Here is a 20,758-nt window from a genome sequence, read left to right as displayed (position 1 = left end):
AGGATTACCAGGAAAAAAGTTTTGCCTCTCAAAACTCTACTCCCTACAAAATGTTCATATATTCAAATGACATATTTTATATTAATATATTTAAAAATCCGCTTTAGAGATGACACTGCTGACCCACTATGGGTAAAAACATTCGCACTGTTTTCCCACTAGTGGTGATAGATTTTATTTACTCCATCCCTATTCATTTTAGTAAATCCCCCTTGTGGCCAGTGGCACATATCAGTACACAGCTGGCTACGATTAGGTGTAATCTCGAAAAAAAGAGTTATTAATTAACTTAATGATGTTCAAATTCATGACCTTTGATAAGAGCTTGTATTTTAATTTTGCTAGTTCAGCAAAATTAAGATCAAAGAAAAATAGATGCATTAAGAACTGTACTAAAGGGTTTTTTAAAGCCTTGATGCTGCAGATCTATATTTATTGATATAAAAAATGCCTACAATGTATTAGTCAATGGGAGAAGATATGAGATGATAGAATAGTAAGTATAATATGATCCCATTTAAAAAAAGCATTCAGAGAATCTAGGAGACTGTTTCTAAGTTGTTAACAATGATAAGCTCAATGGTAGGATTTCAGGCAATTATTATTTCATGGTGAACTTCTCTGTATTATATATATATATTTTTTACAATAAGCATATGTGATTTTTATAAAATACAAAAAACTACTTCATGTCAGAGAAAATAACAGCAAAGTTTTGCTAATTTTATATTATTTGTAGCTTTCGAAAAAAAGAATGTCAATACAAAGAATGAATTTTGTAAAGCCTAAAAGCTGAGGATTTTGTCAACTTCCACCTTAACTGACCTGGTCCAGAGTCTTGTTACCCCATCCAATAGCTTTCATCTTACGCTTGACTTCCCACTGTTTCTGATAGGCCAAAATATGATTCAGAGGCCAAGGGTAAGGAGATCCATACCTAACATGAGTAATCTAAAGCAAAAAGATTTTGTTAAAAACATGGTCCTTCCTCAAAAAAAAAGCCCTGTTTTTACAAATAGAATCCTGAGGGAAATACATTTTCAGAGAACATGAATAGTACAATCTGAGAAAAATAAATAGCTTGCAATCTAAAATTTTAAATTTTAAACCATCCCCTTTAAAAATATATAAACTTTTATGTACTTTGCAACCAGCTATATCAAACAATGACACATAGCTTCCCCAAAATGTATGTGCAAGCAAAATTAAAGTAAGTGAAAAACAATATCACTAATGGTATAAACCACAATGTTTCATTTATGAGCAGGGACTTGCAATTCTGAGCAAAAGTGTTTTCTCATTAAATTTTAATTAAGATAAATGCTGCAGAACCACTCACCTCCCCTACTGTAGCTTCATCACACCACTGAAGATACAACTAGGAAAAAAAGAACAAGTCTCTAAAACTTTAGAATACCAAACAGAAAATGGATAAAGTTATTTCTTGCCATGGTAATTTCTTTTAGCCAACTTTATAAAAGTCACGTATGTGAGGGTTTTTTTTTATATCTTGGCTAATATTACCACACAGAATCCTTAAATTTGATGGTGATACTTTATAAAAATAGTATTTCTTATTCATATAGTACATCTCTAAATACCACTAACGTATTTTATTGGTATTATTTAAATAAACTTCAAAGGCCAAAGTAAAATAGTAAGTGGACAAGAATAAAGTAAAATAGTAAGTGGGCCCTTTTTTACAAATAGAAAATCTAGAACTGAAAATGTCAAGTAACTTGTTCAAAGAGAATGATTAAATAATTTGGGTAGCCAGCCTTGCCCTAGAATTGTTTGACTATTTTCCCATTTATACCTCTGCAGTCAACAGCATATTGTTGACTAGTTCCATGTAGGCCTTCATTTCTGCTTTTTGGACTTCATCCAGCCCATCACTAAGAGAATGGCCCTAAGGGGAATTTAAAAAAATTTAAAAGAGCATCATATTAAATATAAAAATACTTTCAGTTATCTTACTAAAAGTAATATGACAATGTTTTCACTATAAATGTCCAATAGATTAATTTCCAAAATGCTTCCTAAAACAAACATATTTTATATGAAAGTGTATTTAATACCCCTCTGTCATTACAAAATAAGTAGTATTTATTTTTCATCATAAAAGCGTGTCTTTCCAAAAAAAGTGTATCTTTCAATTGACAAAATGACATTAACCATTAGTTCACAAAAGAAGAAAATAGAATAACAAGTAAACTTTGCTTTTTTTTAAATCAAAAGACTAGCCTTATTAGTATAAAAGAAATGTCAAAACATTAACATGCTGTCTATAAAGCTGTCACGGATGAAAAAATAGTGTTAATAAAGGTATAGGGAAAAAGACACTAATTTTTAGATTCTAATGTACTACAGTAACTGGTAGATACATAGAATGGTATACCTTTATTTCAATCAGGCAATCTGTTTAAAGATTTTAGTAGTGCATACCCTATGACAATACAATATCACTCAGAAATTGCTCCTAAGGAGATAATCAGACAAATATATAAAAGTATATGTACAAGAATATTTATCTTAGGACCTTAATAATAGCAAAAAATTGGCAACAACCTCAATGGTCATTACTAAAGGCTTGAGTAAATAAATTATAACACATCCATACATTAGAATACTGAACAATAATTTTAAAGAATAATGTTTATGTATATGGAAGAATTTCCAAACATATGATAATTTTAAAAGACAGGTTACAAAATTACACATAATATAAACTATATTTTCCATATACACATAGAAAGATGTCTAAAAGGATGGTTCCTAAAATGTTAATGGTGGTAGTACCTTGCTATCTTTTAAAATCTAAACTAATAAATTAATAGAATAATTCAAATTGTAGATTAACACAATGTCTCAACATATCCTATTTCCCTACTCAAAGGTATAATAACCTAACAGCTTATAACTACCTAATAGTTTTGACCAAAACTGTCATAAACATAAAACAGAAAATTATCAACCATTATAGAAAGATCAAGTTATCTCTTTACCATTGATTTACATTAGGGGGAAAAGGGGTACTTCAGGGATATTTCTCCAGTAGTTTATATTGGCATTTCTTAAAAATTAGGTTAAAATCAATGTAACTGTTAAGACATGCTATAGAATGATGAATGACTTTTTTAAAGAATAAGTGTGATTAAATGCAATTAATATCTTTTTTATTACCTTGGCTTTAACGAATTGGACTATTGGACCAAGTTCTGATACTACTTGATTTCCCACATGAATAAAAGGTATTTTACCTGTTGAGTTAAAAAAAAAAAAGCATGAAAACACTTTCAATAAAGTTTGTGGTAATGAAAAGAAATTAATCCATAACTGGAATGTTTTATTAATATTCAAACTAGAGATTTCAAAAAATTGAAACTTTAGAAAATTAAGAGTCAAATATGTTGGCATTAAATTCTACAAATTTTTAAACAGTGATTACTGACAAGACAAAAGAAAAAACAAGTAGATTAATTTTTAGAGTTCCCATCTGGATATAATAACACATCACAAAATTCCCTTACCAGAATTAACACTAACAAACCACTACAAAGCAATAAATACTAATTATTCAAGTTACACCAAACCGGGATATTGACCACTGATAAATTTCAAAGAAATTTAAATTAAATTTAATCTTCAAAGCACAATAAACCAATCTATATTTTAAAGTACATTTATGAAACTTTTTAGGTCTTCTAATTTTAAATCTCTGATACTCACTAAGGTCAATATTTTAAGCACATAGGTGCATTAATAAATGTCTTTGACTAAAAAATATCTGGAATTAAGAGAATAAACAGGCTTTGAAGGTATGCTAGTTTGTGAGTTATGATACAAAATATGTTCTCAGCATATGTATGAATAAAGAACAAGTGGTATGATTATCAAAACTGGCTTCTCTAAATAAATGGACATTAAAAATGTAACATTTTACTTTACTGCATACTAATACTTGATGAAATTATCAGAGAGAATGAGAGCAAAATATTGTCCAAATAGCAAGAAGGTCTACCCCAAATGCCAGAGGATGAAACCTGCTGTCAGACCTAGTTCAAATAGAGTTCACGATAACAGCAGGTCTCTTCATGCTCTTATTCAGTAGATTCACTCCTCTCAGCTCAGTCAGCCTAAGGGTAATGGATGAGGTGTATAGTACCAACAAAAGCTTCATCTGCAACCATAGGATAACATGCATTACAAAGGAAAGGCAAGCTTTTGGAAGACAACTCAATGGATGTATTTAGAAGACACTTTCATGTTACCAATGTAAGAACACTGAATTCTGCATTCCTTTCTTCTATCACTTTATAAATTTTGTTAAAAAGAAAAAAATCCTTACCTGGGTAAGCATAAGGCCATACTGTTTCTTAACATTGGATATAATCTACTTAACTACTAGAAATAATGCAAAAAATAATGCAGGCCCTTTGATAACAAAATTATCTGAGAAAGAAAGCTACACATGAATGAATGCCTATTAAAGGGTATTTTGGGGTTGTAATCTTTTTGGAGCAAAGTGTATTTCTTATTTTCAATATCTAGTTTGAAGCGCTTGAAAGAAAGCTTATATTTTATTTCTTTTCTTAAAAATACATTGAGCATTGTACATTCTGAAGCAGGGAAACTGTGGGTAGTCTGTGAGTACTCATCTTACACATCTCTAAATATAAAGAGATATATAAAATTCAAGGTGACAAATTAGAAGTGAGTAATAGTTTTCTGTCACTAACCTGACTTAAAATGGAAACAATGTTATATTCTTATTATTGCAGATGTCAGTCAAAAAGCACAGTAAGACAGCTATTCTCTGTCACCAAAGGTCATTCTTACTATTAAAAAAAAAAAGAGAGAGTCCATTTTTCATTTTATGACCAATAATCAGATTTAGAGCTTTTATTTCCAAAGAAAGCAAGAGCATTTTGCCAAGCAAATTCGTAGATTCAGAGAATGTTAGAAATAGAAAGCATCATGGACACCATCTAATACATCCACCTCATATTAGAGAAGTCATCACTGAGGTTCAGAGAAGAGATGGTAAAATTTCCCAAGGAAAGGGTCAAGATGTGACAAACTCACAGAAGGACTACAGTAAAAATTTCTTAACTCTTAGCCAAGCAGTCTTCTGATTATTACATGCTGCTTTTCGCTTTAAGAATTGATTGCAACAAGATAAAGCAAGCAAACAAAATTAAAAACATTCCCCCAATCATCCTAAATAACATGATGAAAGGGAATACTAATGTACGATTTAATGATATTTAAGAATCTTAGAAACCTACTGTAGACTCCTATGAATGTATGAATGCACATATGTATGTATGTATATATGTACTGTATGTCTCTGTAATATTTATCTGTTTGTCTTTCGTAGATCCAAACATAGTAAGTACAGTATAGTCATTTTAGGAAACTGGTGAAACCTATCTGACTTCTCCCCACTTGCCAAAGATTTAACTTCAGTTTACTAATTTTCTTGATATGTTTAATATACAAACCCTTTTTGTATGATTATTACACAGAGGAAAAAGATGGACAGAAAGCAATATAATTCCTTTGGCCAGAATTAAATTTACAAAACCTACGTTAAAAATTATCACAAAAATGAGACAATGAATGACTGAGAATCTAAAATATTTATACTTATTCCAGAAATTCTTTTGTGGAAATGTTTTAAAAATGAATATCTATAAACTTACAAATGTAGAAGGCATTCACATAGAATTTTCAGTGTTTATGGAAGGGTGTCTTGATACCTTTTGACAATTATTACCACCTTTAACAAGTTAAAATGAAAAAAAAAGTCTCCCTAAAAAAGTAATGCAATGGGTGGGCCACAATGGCTCAGCAGGCAGAGTTCTTGCCTGCCAAGCCGGAGACCTGGGTTCGATTTCTGGTGCCTGCCCATGCAAAAAAAAAAGTAATGTAACACACTTATAACAACTGGCTATACTCCACAATTCACTCATTAAAGAGTATTTCTATGTGTTATTATTGCTCCACTAAAACTGCAATTATAATAATTCATATCAATTACATTTAAATGTCTATTTAATTTTTCAAGTTTGTACATTATATTTTTAGGTCAAAAATTGTTTGATACTCTCTCAAACACCATGGACTCCCAAGTTAACAGGCCAAGCCCTGAATCTTGAGGCTTGCTCCTATGAAAATTATTTCTGTAGTGGAGAAGCTAAACCTACCTATAGTTACGCCTATGAGTTACTTCCAGAAAACCTCTTTTGTTGCTCAGATGTAGCCTCTTGCTCTCTAAGCCCAACTCTACAAGTAAAACCATTACCCTCCCTGCTATGTGGGACATGATATCCAGGAGTATGTCTCCCTGGAAATGAGGGACATGAATCCCAGGGATGATACTGGCCCTGGCACTGTGGGATTGACAATGCCTTTCTGACCAAAAGGGGGAAAAGAAATGTAACACAATAAGGTATCAGTGGCTAAGAGAGTTCAAATAGAGTCAAAAGGCCATTCTGGAGGCTACTCTTATGCAAGTATCAGCTAGGTATTACTAACTGACATGGTTTGCCAACCCCCAACCAACATCATTCCTGGTAACCCTAGAGAACACCCAGGGCTCTATCTGAGATCCCACAAAAGTTGTGCACACTAAGTTTACTTTTGAGAAACCTAAAACCTTCAGGTGGTTCCTATGCCAGATAGCAATGAAACCCAGAATTACCAGTTTCTCCAAGACCATCAACCAGTTGCACCCCCTACCCTATAATGTTGACATACCTTGTCAACATGAAAAAAGTTAGAATGGGTATAACCCAAATATCCCTAATGATTGTGAGAAGGACCAAAGGAGAAGGAGGAATTATGACAGAGAAGTTAGGATTTAACAGATGAGTAAGATTACTGAATCATTATATTGATATTTCTTTTAGTCTCCAGTGTCTTAGAGCAGCTAGAAAGAAAAACCTGAAATTGCTGAACCGCCACCCATACCAAACTTTGAAATCTATTCTATAACTCTTGCTAAAATCTACTTTGAAATTTATTACTTTTGTGTATATATATTTCACAATAAAAAATGTTAAAAAGTTATCTGAATCATATGTATTTAAAAAGGAACTTTAATCTTAGACACTGAGGAAATGGTAATACAGGTACTAACTATAAAAAATGGCACAAAAGCTGAAACTTTAATAAAATGTATACTAAAATATGTTAAAATAAAACATTAGATAAAAAGAATTAGAAAACAAAAACTTTCAGTGATGACTTAAACTCTGATCTATGACAAGTTAATTTAATTATTCCATAATCTCTCTTTCTCTACTTATATAGTGGGAGAATGTAATTTAAAGAAGTGTATTGCATAATGAATGGCTTCATTTACTGAATATTAAATTTATTTACTGAAGAGAAAGCAGTTCTATGTAAGGAAGAACAGGGAAATTTGAGATGACATATTTCCTTAATACATACTACTTAAAACAATTCCTATAACATTCCAGTAACCAGCCATCTCTGACCACAGAGTTGAAACAGTAGACATGCCCATCCTAAAACTGCCATGTTTGCAAATGTTTCTTTATAAAACTATAATAAGTATTTCCAAAGGTTAGAAAAGATAGGCATTTTTTAAAAATATTTTTATTGTACACAACAAACAAACATAAAAACATTCTTGACATACACACATTTTATACATGGTATATAATCAGCGGCTCACAATATCATCACATAGTTGTGTATTCATCACCATGATCATTTTTTTGAACATGTGCATCTCTCTAGCAAAAGAAATAAAAAAGAGAAAAGAAAAAACTCATACATGCCATACCCCTTACTCCTCCCTCTTGTTGTCACTAGTATTTCAAAGATAGGCATTTTTAACATCTGGGTACAAACTGGGCTACCACTGCAATTTTAACAATGTAGAATATTAACAGAAAAAAAGTTCACTTACCAGATGGAGACATATATTCTGCATTTGCCCTACAAACCACTTTGATAGGCAGATTACACATTTGCAAAAAAGTCTGTAAATCAAGAGAAGTATGGTAAGCCTATTGAAAGCATATGCATATTTGAACACAATTTTTTATTCAGTTTTTTTTTTCCAAACTTAAGTAACAGCTGATATAGTAACACCCTACTGGAGAACAAAAACTTGATTCAAAGGGAAGGATTTGTTTTTCAAACAAAAACAAAATGTCATTTCACTACTAAAAATCAGTAAGACTTATACACACTAGTAGATAAATGGAACAAAGCTTTTATATACACAAGAAACAAAATGTAAATCATTCACTTATTGTATTATATTAGGTTATGTAAGTCTGTGACAGTATATATTGTTTTAATTTTTTTTTAACAGATCACTCAAGTCTAAATTTTATAGGTTATTGCTTGATTCCACTACTCTAAAATACTACTGTCCCTCTATTCTTAGGGGAAGATCTCTCAAAATCTTCTACCTGCTACTTCAAAGTCGTCTCCAATAATATTCATTTACTATACTAACATGTAGCTTCTATGCTCACTAATTTGGTTTCTTAAGGTTTAAATTATTTTCCAGTTTGTCTAAAATGACAAAAAAGAGTTTAAGGTAATATAAATGTTCTAAGAAATGATCATGAGATGAATATACAACTATGTGATGATGTTGTGAATTACTGATTTTATATGTAGAATGGAATGATAATATGGTAAGAATGTTTGTGCTTGTATGTTGGTACATTTAATAAATAAAATAAATTTTAAAAAAAGTTTAAGCAACTTACATGTCTAATAATTAGGAAACGGGTAAATTCAAATCATGAAATGTTATGCAGTCAATTAAAAAATTTATTTGAAGAAGGTTTTATGGCAAAAAAATTTGGGGGGATACAAAACTTTTTTTACTGTATCACACAAATTCACTTTAAAAAATGTTTTTTTATTGTGAAATATACTATATATACACAAAAAAAGAAGTAAATTTCAAAGTATGTTTTAACAAGTAGTCTTAGAACAAATTTCAAAGTAGGGTATGGGTTATAGTTCCACCATTTCAGGTGTGCCTTTCTAGCTGCTCTAAGACACTGAAGATTAAAAGAAATATCAATATAATGATTCAGTATTCATATTCACGTGTCAAATTCTATCTTGACTGATACAACTCCTCTTTCTCCTTTGATTCTTCTCCCACTCTTTAAAGATATTTGGGCAATGGCCATTGTAATTTCTTCAAACTGTAAAGGGGTGTCGACATTATGGGGAAGGGAGATGCAAATGGCTGATGTTCTTGGAGAGACTGATAATTTTGGGTTTCGGGGCTTATCTGGCCCAGAAACCATATGGTGGTCATAGGTTTCAAAAAACTAAACTCAGTAAGTGAAATTTTTATAGAATCTCAGAGCCCTGTGTATCCTGTAGAGTTTACAGGAATACTGTTGGTTGGGGCTTGGCATTTCATGGCAGAAATTCACTTTTAAACATTTTTAAGACATCAGTGAATTCTGCTAAACCCATATGCCTTCTACCTGGTCTTCTCCACTATTTTTTTAGGGTATTCAAAGTTATTCCCTTTTCCTTCTCTTCACTGATTTCTTGGCTAACTCGCTTTCACCACCCACAATATTTACATATGTTCTTTCTTAAAATTTAGTCACTTGGGGAGGTCATAGGTTACAATGGTTCTAATTAACACAAAAATTAAAAAAACAAAAAAAAACTTTTGTCTATTTTGAAAATGAAGGAATGACTATAAATAGCAGTCAAATGGAAGTTGAAATAATAAGTAAACACAGAACTTACTTAACATATATTAAGATTATGAATAAACAGTCTACTCCCATTCAATAGAGATTTCTCATACAGCTGCTTATTTAAATTCCTTCCTGAGTTCTAGATTAGAAATAAAATCTGAAGAGCCTTTTTAGGTACCAAGAGCATTGAACAGTGGTTAACATCTTGCACAAAGAACTCCATTACCCAAAAATATGTCAATTTTCTGCTTCAAGCTTGTCTTCCCAAAACTCCAGTCCTCTAAGAATGCTTCCTTTTAAGATAACCATATTTGAGTTTGAGCCCTCTCTACTTAAACCCTCAAGATTCCTGCACTGCTCTGTAAACTTACATATACACGTTTGACCTTCCCAAGTGAATATAACCTCTTAGAAAGCCAAGGAGGAGGTCTTATTTTTTTTGTTCTAATTCTGCCCCTCTTCTCATTCTCCCTCATTCTTCCACAGCTAATACAAATTAGTGCACAACTTATAAAAAGCATTCAGGGGCAAGCCGCGGTGGCTCAGCAGGCAAGACTGCTTGCCAGCCATGCTAGAGGACCCAGGTTCGATTCCCAGTGCCTGCCCATGTAAAAAAAACATTAAAAAAAAATAAAAAGCATTCAGTGCTGTTAACTGACTGAGCCACTAATAGCTCCCAAGAGTTTATTGTGGCAGAAATATTTTCCCTTATATATGTCCTTCCCTTTTTCTACAGTGGTAGATCCCATGAATTATATCTGAACACACAGCTGCCTGAAATAAAAACTTTATTTCCTAGTCTTCCTTGTAACTGAGTATGGCCAGAGTCCAAATTTTAGTTCTAGGCAACTCCTGGGAAGTTTCTTTAAAAGGAGGAGTATGGCATCTTCCTTTCTTCTCCCTGCTAACTAGAATGTGAAAAGGATAACTATAGCTACAGCAGCCAAAGTGAAGCATGAAGTAGAATGTGGGGATGGTAGATTAAGATGAGTGAAGGAGCCAAGGTCCTTGATGATCATGTAGTTACCAAATCTGGACTGCCCGTGTTTACATGAAAGAGAAAATAAACTTCTATCTTTTAAGTCACTGCTATTTTGAGTTTTCTGCCATTCACAGCCAAACTTAATCCTAATTCATCTACCAATTATTGTTTCTAGTTTTAAATGCCATCTTATCCAATCAAAACTTGAGTCCTCTGTGTCAGTGTACATGTAAACTACCTAACAGTCCTCTAAATACTACAACTTCACTCCCAATTTATTGCAACAGTGAGCTTCTTGACCAACTCATAACTATAGACTAGGGTTCAAACACCAGCACATGTAAGACTTGTTAAAATACAGACTACTAGAAAGAAAATAATTAGAGAGAAAAAGTATAAATAACTCTGTTAGAGAGCTTGGTTGAAAAGAAAAGGAAGAAGGGAGTAGAAGCCATATGTACCTCAAAAAATTATATTGTTAAATTTAATAATTCCTGTGGGTGTGAACCCTTGAAAGTAGGACTTTTTGATGAGGTTACTTCAGTTAAGATGTGGCCCTCTTCAATCAGGATGGGACTTAACCCTTATCCTGGAGTCCTTTATAAGTGGAATGAATTTCAGACAGACAGAGAAAGCCCCAGAGGAAATTATCAGAAGCTGAAATAAGCGGAAACTGAAAGAGAAGGGAGAGACCAGAAGACACTGCATGTGCCTTGCCATGTGCTAAGGACCAAGGAGAACTAGCAGCTACTCCCAGAGAGCCTCAGTTTTTGAAAAGACAATATCGCCTTCATGACATCTAAATTTGGGCATTGTCTCAGCCTCAAACCATGAGTGAATAAATTTCCATTGTTTTAACACACCCCATTTTCTGGTATTTGCTTGAACAGGCTAGGAAATGTCTATTATATACGTATGGATGAAAGAAATGGTTTGAATAAATTAAAACACAAAGAAAAAAACAGTGGAGACAAGCTAAAAATACAAGAAAGAAGTGGAATAAATATATAAGATTCACAAGAATACAAAAGGGGATAGAATAGGGGTGCTGATGGAGGGATTCATTTTGTCAATAAAGCACCTTTTCCACCGTAATGCAAGGGAAGTGGTTGGGAATCTGAGGATCACTGCAAGTTGGTAAGTGGAAAAGACAAAATGAGGAAATGCTCACGTTGTGTGAAACATGAGGAGAAATCGCCTGCTGAGATTTACGGTCTAAGAGGAGACTGAGGCCTTGAAAAGAGCAAAAAGAATCTAAAGGAACTGCTTAATATATCTTCTCAAAGACCTGAAATTCATTTGTTAATTAACAATTGTAATACAATAGAAATAGTAAATATGGTATATTTTACTACACTACATACACAGTTATGACTAGACTAATTGATAGCCTTCAAAGCTGTATTTCACTGAAAAAAATTAAGCAAAATTGTAATGTTCTGCAATCATCACCCAAGCTTCTCAGGCCTGTGGTATTTTTACTTCTTTATAAAAATAACTGATTAAATTTGTCCAATTTAACAGCATTCAACTTACCACACACATCAATTTCATGGCAATATCATGGTTATGCCCAAGATTAATTTTACAGCAGTTACTATAATAACTCTTCATCACTGATTTGGAAGAGATTTTCTGAATTAATCTGGAGTTATAAAAGAAGTTTCGTATCTAAAACACAGAGTTTTCACTCAAACATTAAAACGCAAAAACAAAATGTTACTAAGACTATTTTCAAGAACATAAAAACTCTAAAACAAAACCAAGTATTGGTTCAAACAGCATTTCTCCTTTTCTTGGAAAATGGAAGAAAACCTCACAGAGTTCCCAAAATAGTACTTTCGCCAATATCTTATCAACCCCCCAAAATATTCCAAATAAAACAGATACGATACACTTCAAACACATCTTAGTTTCAATTTTGAAATAGCAATCTTTATTATCTTTATGTTTTATCAAAAGAAAACATAATTCTAATTATAATAATGAACTTAGGGCAGCTTATGCTATTCTTTAGCTGGATACTTTATTCCAACTAATAGAAATGACTGGCAATAAAAAAAAAATTGTGATAAAACCCTTAGCACATGCTATCAGAATAATGTTCTTATAACTATGCTGTCCAATATAGTAGGCATTTTAAATTCAATTCCCCAGTCACAATAGCCACATTTCCAGTGCTCAAGCTACAACTGTACTGAACAGCACAGATATAGAACACTTCTATTATTCAGAAAGTTCCCCTGGACCATATGGATCTATAATAAGGCTAATTACTGCTTAAAAGATGTCTTAGCAAGAGAGGCTGTTGGTGGATCTAAGTGTATTGCTTGTTTTCTTAAATAAATATAAAAAAAGAGAGAGACTGTCATAATCTGAAATTTAATAAGCTTGATATTGTTTCAACATATTTAGTAAATTCACTGAATTCATAATGTTGAAAAATATAATTGAAGGGTTAAGAGTATAGAGATTTTTTAATTTCCAAATAAAAATTTTCAAAGGAAAAAAGTAATATTAGATCATCAACTATTGGTTAAACATGAAGAATTGAACTTACATATTTATATCTACAATTTTTCAAATAATCTAAAATAACATTGAAGATATAGAAAATAGATAAACCTAGAAACAGACAAAGAAAGGAAGAGGAGACAATGCAGACCAGAGATGTCAATCCATTTTTATAAGATGAAAAGCAGACAAAGGAATGCTAACAGACTTAGCAAGACAGAAGAAGCAGAAACCTAAGAGACCATACAGGAGAAGAATCAATACATTTGCATCACAGAACACTAAAAGGATTACAAAATTGCAGGTACCAAGTACCACAGAAAGTAGATGTGAGATATGAAATTGAAAACAGAAGGACTGAAAACAGAAGTCTGTATAAGCACCTGAACAACTATCCCTCTCCTGGCATCGCAAGAGACAGGGGCTTACTCTCTGGAGAAAATGAACCACAGACACTTCTGAACCGGGGACCCTAAGGCACGGCACAGGGCACAGGTGAGAAATCACACTGAAAACAGCAAAGTTAAGTGAAAATACGCACACTGACTAAAGAGACCTACAGCCTCCCTACCCCTCTCAGCTTCCAAACAGTGACAAATTAAATCCCTCTAGGATATCACTGGGGGAAAAAATCTACAAACAATGATGGGTTTTTGTTGTTGTTGTTGTTTGGGGGGAGCAAGGGAACAGGGGAAAAAGTGACTCTGCAACAAAAATGGCAGCTTAATTGTGTAATCAGTCTACAGTGAAGTCCACAAGTCAAAAGCCCCCATCTGACAATACTTGGAAACGGTATATCAGATAAGGGTCTAGTTCAAATCAACAACAAAATGACAAATAATCCAATCATACAATGGGCAAAATGAACAGACACTTCTCAGAAGAGGAAATACAAATGGCTAAAAGGCACATGAAAAGATGTTCAACTTCCCTGGCTATTAGGGAAATGCAAATCAAATTCACGAGATATCATCTCACACCCACCAGAATGGCCATTATCAATAAAACAGAAAACGACAAGTGCTGGAGAGATGTGGAGAAAGAGGCACACTTATCCACTGTTGGGAGGAATGTCAAATGATACAACTGCTGTGGAAGGCAGTTTGGCGGCTCCTCAGGAAGCTAAGTATAGAATTTCCATATGATCCAGCAATACCATTACTAGGTATCTATTCAGAGGACATGAGAGCGAGGTCACAAATGGACATTTGCAAACCAATGTTTATAGCAGCATTATTTACAATTGCCAAGAGATGGAAACAGCCCAAATGCCCATCAAAAGACAAGTGGCTAAATAAGCTGTGGTACATACATGCGATGGAACATTACGCAGCTATAAATCAGAATAAAGTCATTAAGCATATAACAACATGGATGGATCTTGAGGACATTATGCTGAGATTAGCCAAAAACAAAAGGACAAATATGTATGGTCTCACTGATATTAACTAATATTAATGAATGAACTTGGAGAATTTCAGTTAAGAACAGAAGCCATCAAGAGATAGAAAACAGGGTAGATTTGGGGTAATTGGAGCTAAAGGGATACAGTTTGTACAACAGGACTGATTACAAAAATTCAGAAATGAATAGTACAATAGTACCTACTTGTAGCACAATAATATTAGTACACTGAACGAAGCTGAATGTGAGAATGATAGAGGGAGGAGGGCTGGGAGCACAAATGAAACTACAAGGAAAGACAGACAATAAAGACTGAGATAGTTTAATCTAGGAATGCCTAGAGTGTAGAATGATAGTGACTAAATGTACAAATTAAAAAATGTTTTTTCATGAGGAAGAACAAAGGAATGTCATATTGCAGGGTGTTGAAAATAGATAGTAATTCATATTTTAAAACTTTAACTTACCTGTGGGACTAAGGAAAAAATGTTTATTTGGTACAAAATTTATATTGTGACTAGTGCATTTCCTAATATAATTTATATGGACCACCATAAGTACATGGACCCTTGAATAGGGCATGAAATTTTGTAGGTATGTCCAATGTGATGTCCCGATAAATCCCAGAGTGATTTGAATGGTGAATAAAGAAGCATTTGCAAAGTCCCCTTGGGAGAATGGTGAGAAAGGGGAAAATTCAACTTCCCCATTTGGAGAATTCCTGATATTCCTGCAAGCAGTGAGGACAACCAAATCAATAAGCCACACCCTCAATCTTGGGGTCTGTTCATATGAAACTTACCCCTGCAAAGGACAGACTAAACCTACTTAAAATTAGGTCTAAGAGTCACCCCCCAGAAAACCTCTTTTGTTGCTCAGATGTGGCATATCTCTCAGCCAACACGGCAAGCAAACTCACTGTCCTCCCCCTCTCTATGTGGGACATGACTCCCAGGGGTGTAAACCTCCCTGGTAAGGTGGAACAGAAATCCTAGAATGGGCTGGGACTCAAAATCAAGGGATTGAGAAAATCTTCTTGACCGAAAGGGGGAAGAGAGAAATGAAACAAAATAAAGTGTCAGTGGCTGAGAGATTTCAAACAGAGTCAAGAGGTTATACTGGAGCTTATTCTTACACATTTTATAGATATCCCCTTTTAGTTTAAGGTATATTAGAGAGGCTAAAGGGAAGTGTTGAAAACTGTAGAGCTGTGTGCAGTAACCATGCTTCTTGCAATGAATATATAATGAATGATACAGCATTTGCAATGTGACTATGTGATAGTGAAAACTGATGCTCCTCTTATACATAATATTGACAGATGGGTAAAAAATATGGATCAAAAATAAATAAATTAACAGGGGGAACAAATGTTAAAATAAATTGAGTAGACTGAAATACTAGCAAACAATGAAAGGGAGTGATAAGGGGTATAGAAAAAAAAATAGGGGGAACAAAGGTTAAAATCTATTGAGTAGATGGAAATACTAGTGGTCAGTGAGAGGGAGGGGTAAGGGGTATGGTATGTGTGAGTTTCCTCTGTTTATTTCTTTTTTTGGAGTGATGCAAATGTTCTAAAAAATGATCATGGTGATGAATATACTACTATGTGATGATATTATGAGCCACTGATTGTACACCATACATGGAATGTTTGTATATTAAGAATGTTCATGTTTGTACGTTGTTTTGGTTTGATAATTCAAAATAAATTAAAAAAAAAAAAGCAGCCCCTCCTTTCCCCATCAGCACTTCAGTGCCTCATCCTTAAATATAAATTGTTAATGGAGATCAACAGATATTTGAGGAAAGCCTCAATCATACAATACAGAGCCAAAACAGATACAGAAAAGGGAATTCAGAGAAAACAGAGCAAATGCAGAGAACAGAAGAAAATTTCAAAAAAAAATTTATGGCTGATAGTTTATTGAGCACTTACTATATGCCAAGTACTTACTGAAGAACTTCACCCTATGATTTAAGTACAAGTATCCCTATTTAAAGACAAGAAAACAGAGGTACAGAGAAGTCTTTTGATCAAGGTATATACTCGTAAGTAGTAGAGTAAATATATGAACATAGATAGTGTGGCTTCAGAATCTATGCCTTTTTTCATTAGGCTATTCTGTCTCCTATGGAATAAGACTAGGAAACAGGAATTGGAGGAGGACCAGGGAGAGGAAAAGAAGACAACAGAAAACAAAGAGAAAGAAAAAAGTCCTTCGAAATTAAAATAATTTAATACAAAATATTAAGAATTTAATAGAAAAGAAAACTGAAGAATTCTCTCAGAAAAAAATAGGAAAATGGGAGATTAATCCAAAAGGTCCAATAACTGAAACCAACAGAGTTAGAAAGAGAAAAGAAAAGAAATCAAAGAAATAATCCAAGAAAATTTCACAGAACTGTAGAACGTAAGTCCCCCAATTGTCCAACATAATGAATACAGAAAGTCATACCAACAAATGTTTTCATGAAATATCAGTACACCAAAAATAAAAAATAAAAAGTAACTCCTAGGAGTTTTCAACTTCTTTCCTAGGAGAAAGAAGGAGAGAGACGGGGAAAGAGGTAGAAAGGAAGGAAGGGAAGGAAAGGGGAGGAGAGGGGAAAAGCACACAAAGACTGAACGAAGAGATAATTTGAATGTTTCCACAGCAACTCCAGAAGCCAACATACACAAGGCCTTAAAATACTAAGGGGAGATCCAAGATGGCGTCTTAGTAAGGTACATGCGTCTTAGTTCCTCCAACTCCAAATCAACTAATAGGTGAACAGAAACAATACAAAACAGCTCCCGGGGCTACAGCAGGGAATGGACACACAGCGTAACCAAGTCTGGACTGGCTAGTCTGACTGCGAAACTCGGCTGTGGTGAGTGAGATCCCCGAGCGGCGGGCGATTTCCCGAGCAGCCGCAGCTGCGGCGGTCCGAGCTAATCCCTCCCTCCTTCCGGGGCTGGCTGAGAGACTCGGAGAGACAAGCTTCCCAGCCAAGGCGGCCGGCGCCACTCTTTTGCGGGCGGCTTCGAGTCTCGGCTTCGAGTCCGCGACTACAAGTCTCGGATCAGAGGGCTATCCAAAGTCTGGGCTGGCAAGTCTGATTGCGAGACTTGGTTGCGGCGAGACCCCCGAGCGGCCGCAGCTGCGGCGGTCCGAGCTAAGCCCTCCCTCCTTCCCGGGCTGGCTGAGAGACTCGGAGAGACAAGCTTCCCAGCCAAGGCGGCCGGCGCCACACTTTTGCGGGCGGCTGCGAGTCTCGGCTTCGAGTCCGCGACTACAAGTCTCGGATCAGAGGGCTATCCAAAGTCTGGGCTGGCAAGTCTGATTGCGAGACTTGGCTGCGGCGAGACCCCCGAGCGGCCGCAGCTGCGGCGGTCCGAGCTAATCCCTCCCTCCTTCCCGGGCCGGCTGAGAGTATCGGAGAAGTAAGTTCCCCAAGCCGAGGCAGGCGGCGCCCTTCTTTTGCGGGCGGCTTCGAGTCTCGGCTTTAAGTCCGCGGCTACGGGTCCCGGATCAGAGGGCTATCCAAAGTCTGGGCTGGCTAGACTGACTGCGAGACTCGGCTGCAGTGAGACCCCCGAGCGGCGTGCGATTTCCCGATCAGCGGCAGCTGCGGTGGTCCGAGCTAATCCCTCCCCCCTTTCCGGGCCGGCTGAGAGTATTGGAGAAGCAAGTTTCCCAAGCCGAGGCAGGTGGCACCCCTCTTTTGCGGGCGGCTTCGAGTCTCTGCTTCGAATCCGCGGATACGAGTCTCAGATAGGAGGGCTATCCAAGCCGCGGAAGCCCCCCCCCCACGGGAGGCTTCCTGGTCCGGTGGGGAATCCCCCAGGCCCGCTGCGGCCCGCAACCAGCCACAGTGTCCCCTCAAGCCGCGGCAGCTGACGCCCCAACCACGCGCGGCCCCTGAACCAACGGAGAGATTTGGATCCGAAATCCCCAGGCCACGGAGATCGGTGACTGGGGGAGACCCATTCCAAACACTTGAGACAAACGTGTGCCACGTGCGCCACGTACTGGGCAAGATAAGAAAAACAGATCCCAGAGATTTCACAGAAAAATTTTACAACCTTGCTGGGTCCAACACCCAGAGAAATCTGAATAAATGCCCAGACGCCAGCAGCAGAAGATAACTGTTCATGCTCAAAAGATCGAGAATATGGCCCAATCAAAGGAACAAACCAATAGCTCAAATGAGACACAAGAGCTGAGACAACTAATCCTGAATATACGAACAGAAATGGAAAACCTCTTCAAAAATGAAATCGATAAATTGAGGGAGGACATGAAGAAGACATGGGCTGAACATAAAGAAGAAATAGAAAAACTGAAAAAACAAATCGCAGAACTTATGGAAGTGAAGGATAAAGTAGCAAACATAGAAAAAATAATGGATAGTTACAATGATAGATTTAAAGAGACAGAAGATAGAATTAGTGATTTGGAGGATGGAACATCTGAATTCCAAAAAGAAACAGAAACTATAGGGAAAAGAATGGAGAAATTTGAACAGGGTATCAGGGAACTCAAGGACAATATGAACCGCACAAATATACGTGTTGTGGGTGTCCCAGAAGGAGAAGAGAAGGGAAAAGGAGGAGAAAAACTAATGGAAGAAATTTTCACTGAAAATTTCCCAACTCTTATGAAAGACCTAAAATTACAGATCCAAGAAGTGCAGCGCACCCCAAAGAGATTAGACCCAAATAGGCGTTCTCCAAGACACTTACTAGTTAGAATGTCAGAGGTCAATGTGAAAGAGAGGATCTTGAAAGCAGCAAGAGAAAAACAATCCATCACATACAAGGGAAACCCAATAAGACTATGTGTAGATTTCTCAGCAGAAACCATGGAAGCTAGAAGACAGTGGGATGATATATTTAAAATACTAAAAGAGAAAAACTGCCAACCAAGACTCCTATATCCAGCAAAATTATCCTTCAAAAATGAGGGAGAAATTAAAACATTCTCAGACAAAAAGTCACTGAAAGAATTCGTGACCAAGAGACCAGCTCTGCAAGAAATACTAAAGGGAGCACTAGAGTCAGATACAAAAAGACAGAAGAGAGAGATATGGAAAAGAGTGTAGAAAGAAGGAAAATCAGATATGATATATATAATACAAAAGGAAAAATGTTAGAGGAAAATATTATCCAAACAGTAATAACACTAAATGTCAATGGACTGAATTCCCCAATCAAAAGACATAGATTGGCAGAATGGATTAAAAAACAGGATCCTTCTATATGCTGTCTACAGGAAACACATCTTAGACCCAAAGATAAACATAGGTTGAAAGTGAAAGGTTGGGAAAAGATATTTCATGCAAATAACAACCAGAAAAGAGCAGGAGTGGTTATACTAATATCCAACAAATTAGACTTCAAATGTAAAGCAGTTAAAAGAGACAAAGAAGGACACTATATACTAATAAAAGGAACAATTAAACAAGAAGACATAACAATCATAAATATTTACGCACCGAACCAGAATGCCCCAAAATACGTGAGGAATACACTGCAAACACTGAAAAGGGAAATAGACTCATATACTATAATAGTTGGAGACTTCAACTCACCACTCTCATCAAGGGACAGAACATCTAGACAGAAGATCAACAAAGAAATAGAGAATCTGAATATTACTATAAATGAACTAGACTTAATAGACATTTATAGGACATTACATCCCACAACAGCAGGATACACCTTTTTCTCAAGTGCTCATGGATCATTCTCAAAAATAGACCATATGCTGGGTCACAAAGCAAGTCTTAACAAATTTAAAAAGATTGAAATCTTACACAACACTTTCTCGGACCATAAAGGAATGATGTTGGAAATCAATAATAGGCAGAGTGCCAGAAAATTCACAAATACGTGAATTTTTGATGGGCCCTTAGCAAGATTGACAAAAAGAAGAAGAGAGAGGATGCAAATAAATAAGATCAGAAATGGAAGAGGAGACATAACTACTGACCTCACAGAAATAAAGGAGGTAATAACAGGATACTATGAACAACTTTACGCTAATAAATACAACAATTTAGAGGAAATGGACGGGTTCCTGGAAAGACATGAACAACCAACTTTGACTCAAGAAGAGATAGATGATCTCAACAAACCAATCACAAG

At 35.4% G+C, this 20,758-nt stretch overlaps 1 protein-coding gene across 9 annotated transcripts in view; it reads right to left on the bottom strand.

Annotated features, from left to right (window-relative positions):
• The window catches only part of MTX2 (metaxin 2), a 150,143-nt gene that overhangs the window by 5,668 nt on the left and 123,717 nt on the right, over positions 1-20,758 (bottom strand). For 8 of the 9 annotated variants that reach the window (XM_077154250.1, XM_077154249.1, XM_077154248.1 and 5 more), the window contains 5 exons: positions 7,943-8,015; positions 3,184-3,260; positions 1,817-1,909; positions 1,340-1,378; positions 826-951 (listed from right to left, as the gene is read on the bottom strand). In XM_077154250.1, the coding sequence (XP_077010365.1) occupies positions 826-951; positions 1,340-1,378; positions 1,817-1,909; positions 3,184-3,260; positions 7,943-8,015 (408 nt within the window). The remainder of the gene's footprint in view (positions 1-825; positions 952-1,339; positions 1,379-1,816; positions 1,910-3,183; positions 3,261-7,942; positions 8,016-20,758) is intronic. The other variant, XM_077154252.1, reaches the window with a different exon arrangement.

The sequence above is a fragment of the Tamandua tetradactyla genome, chromosome 3 (assembly GCF_023851605.1).
Source record: "Tamandua tetradactyla isolate mTamTet1 chromosome 3, mTamTet1.pri, whole genome shotgun sequence".
In the NCBI taxonomy this organism is placed as follows: Eukaryota; Metazoa; Chordata; class Mammalia; order Pilosa; family Myrmecophagidae; genus Tamandua; species Tamandua tetradactyla.
This window is presented reverse-complemented; position numbering and strand designations above follow the sequence as displayed.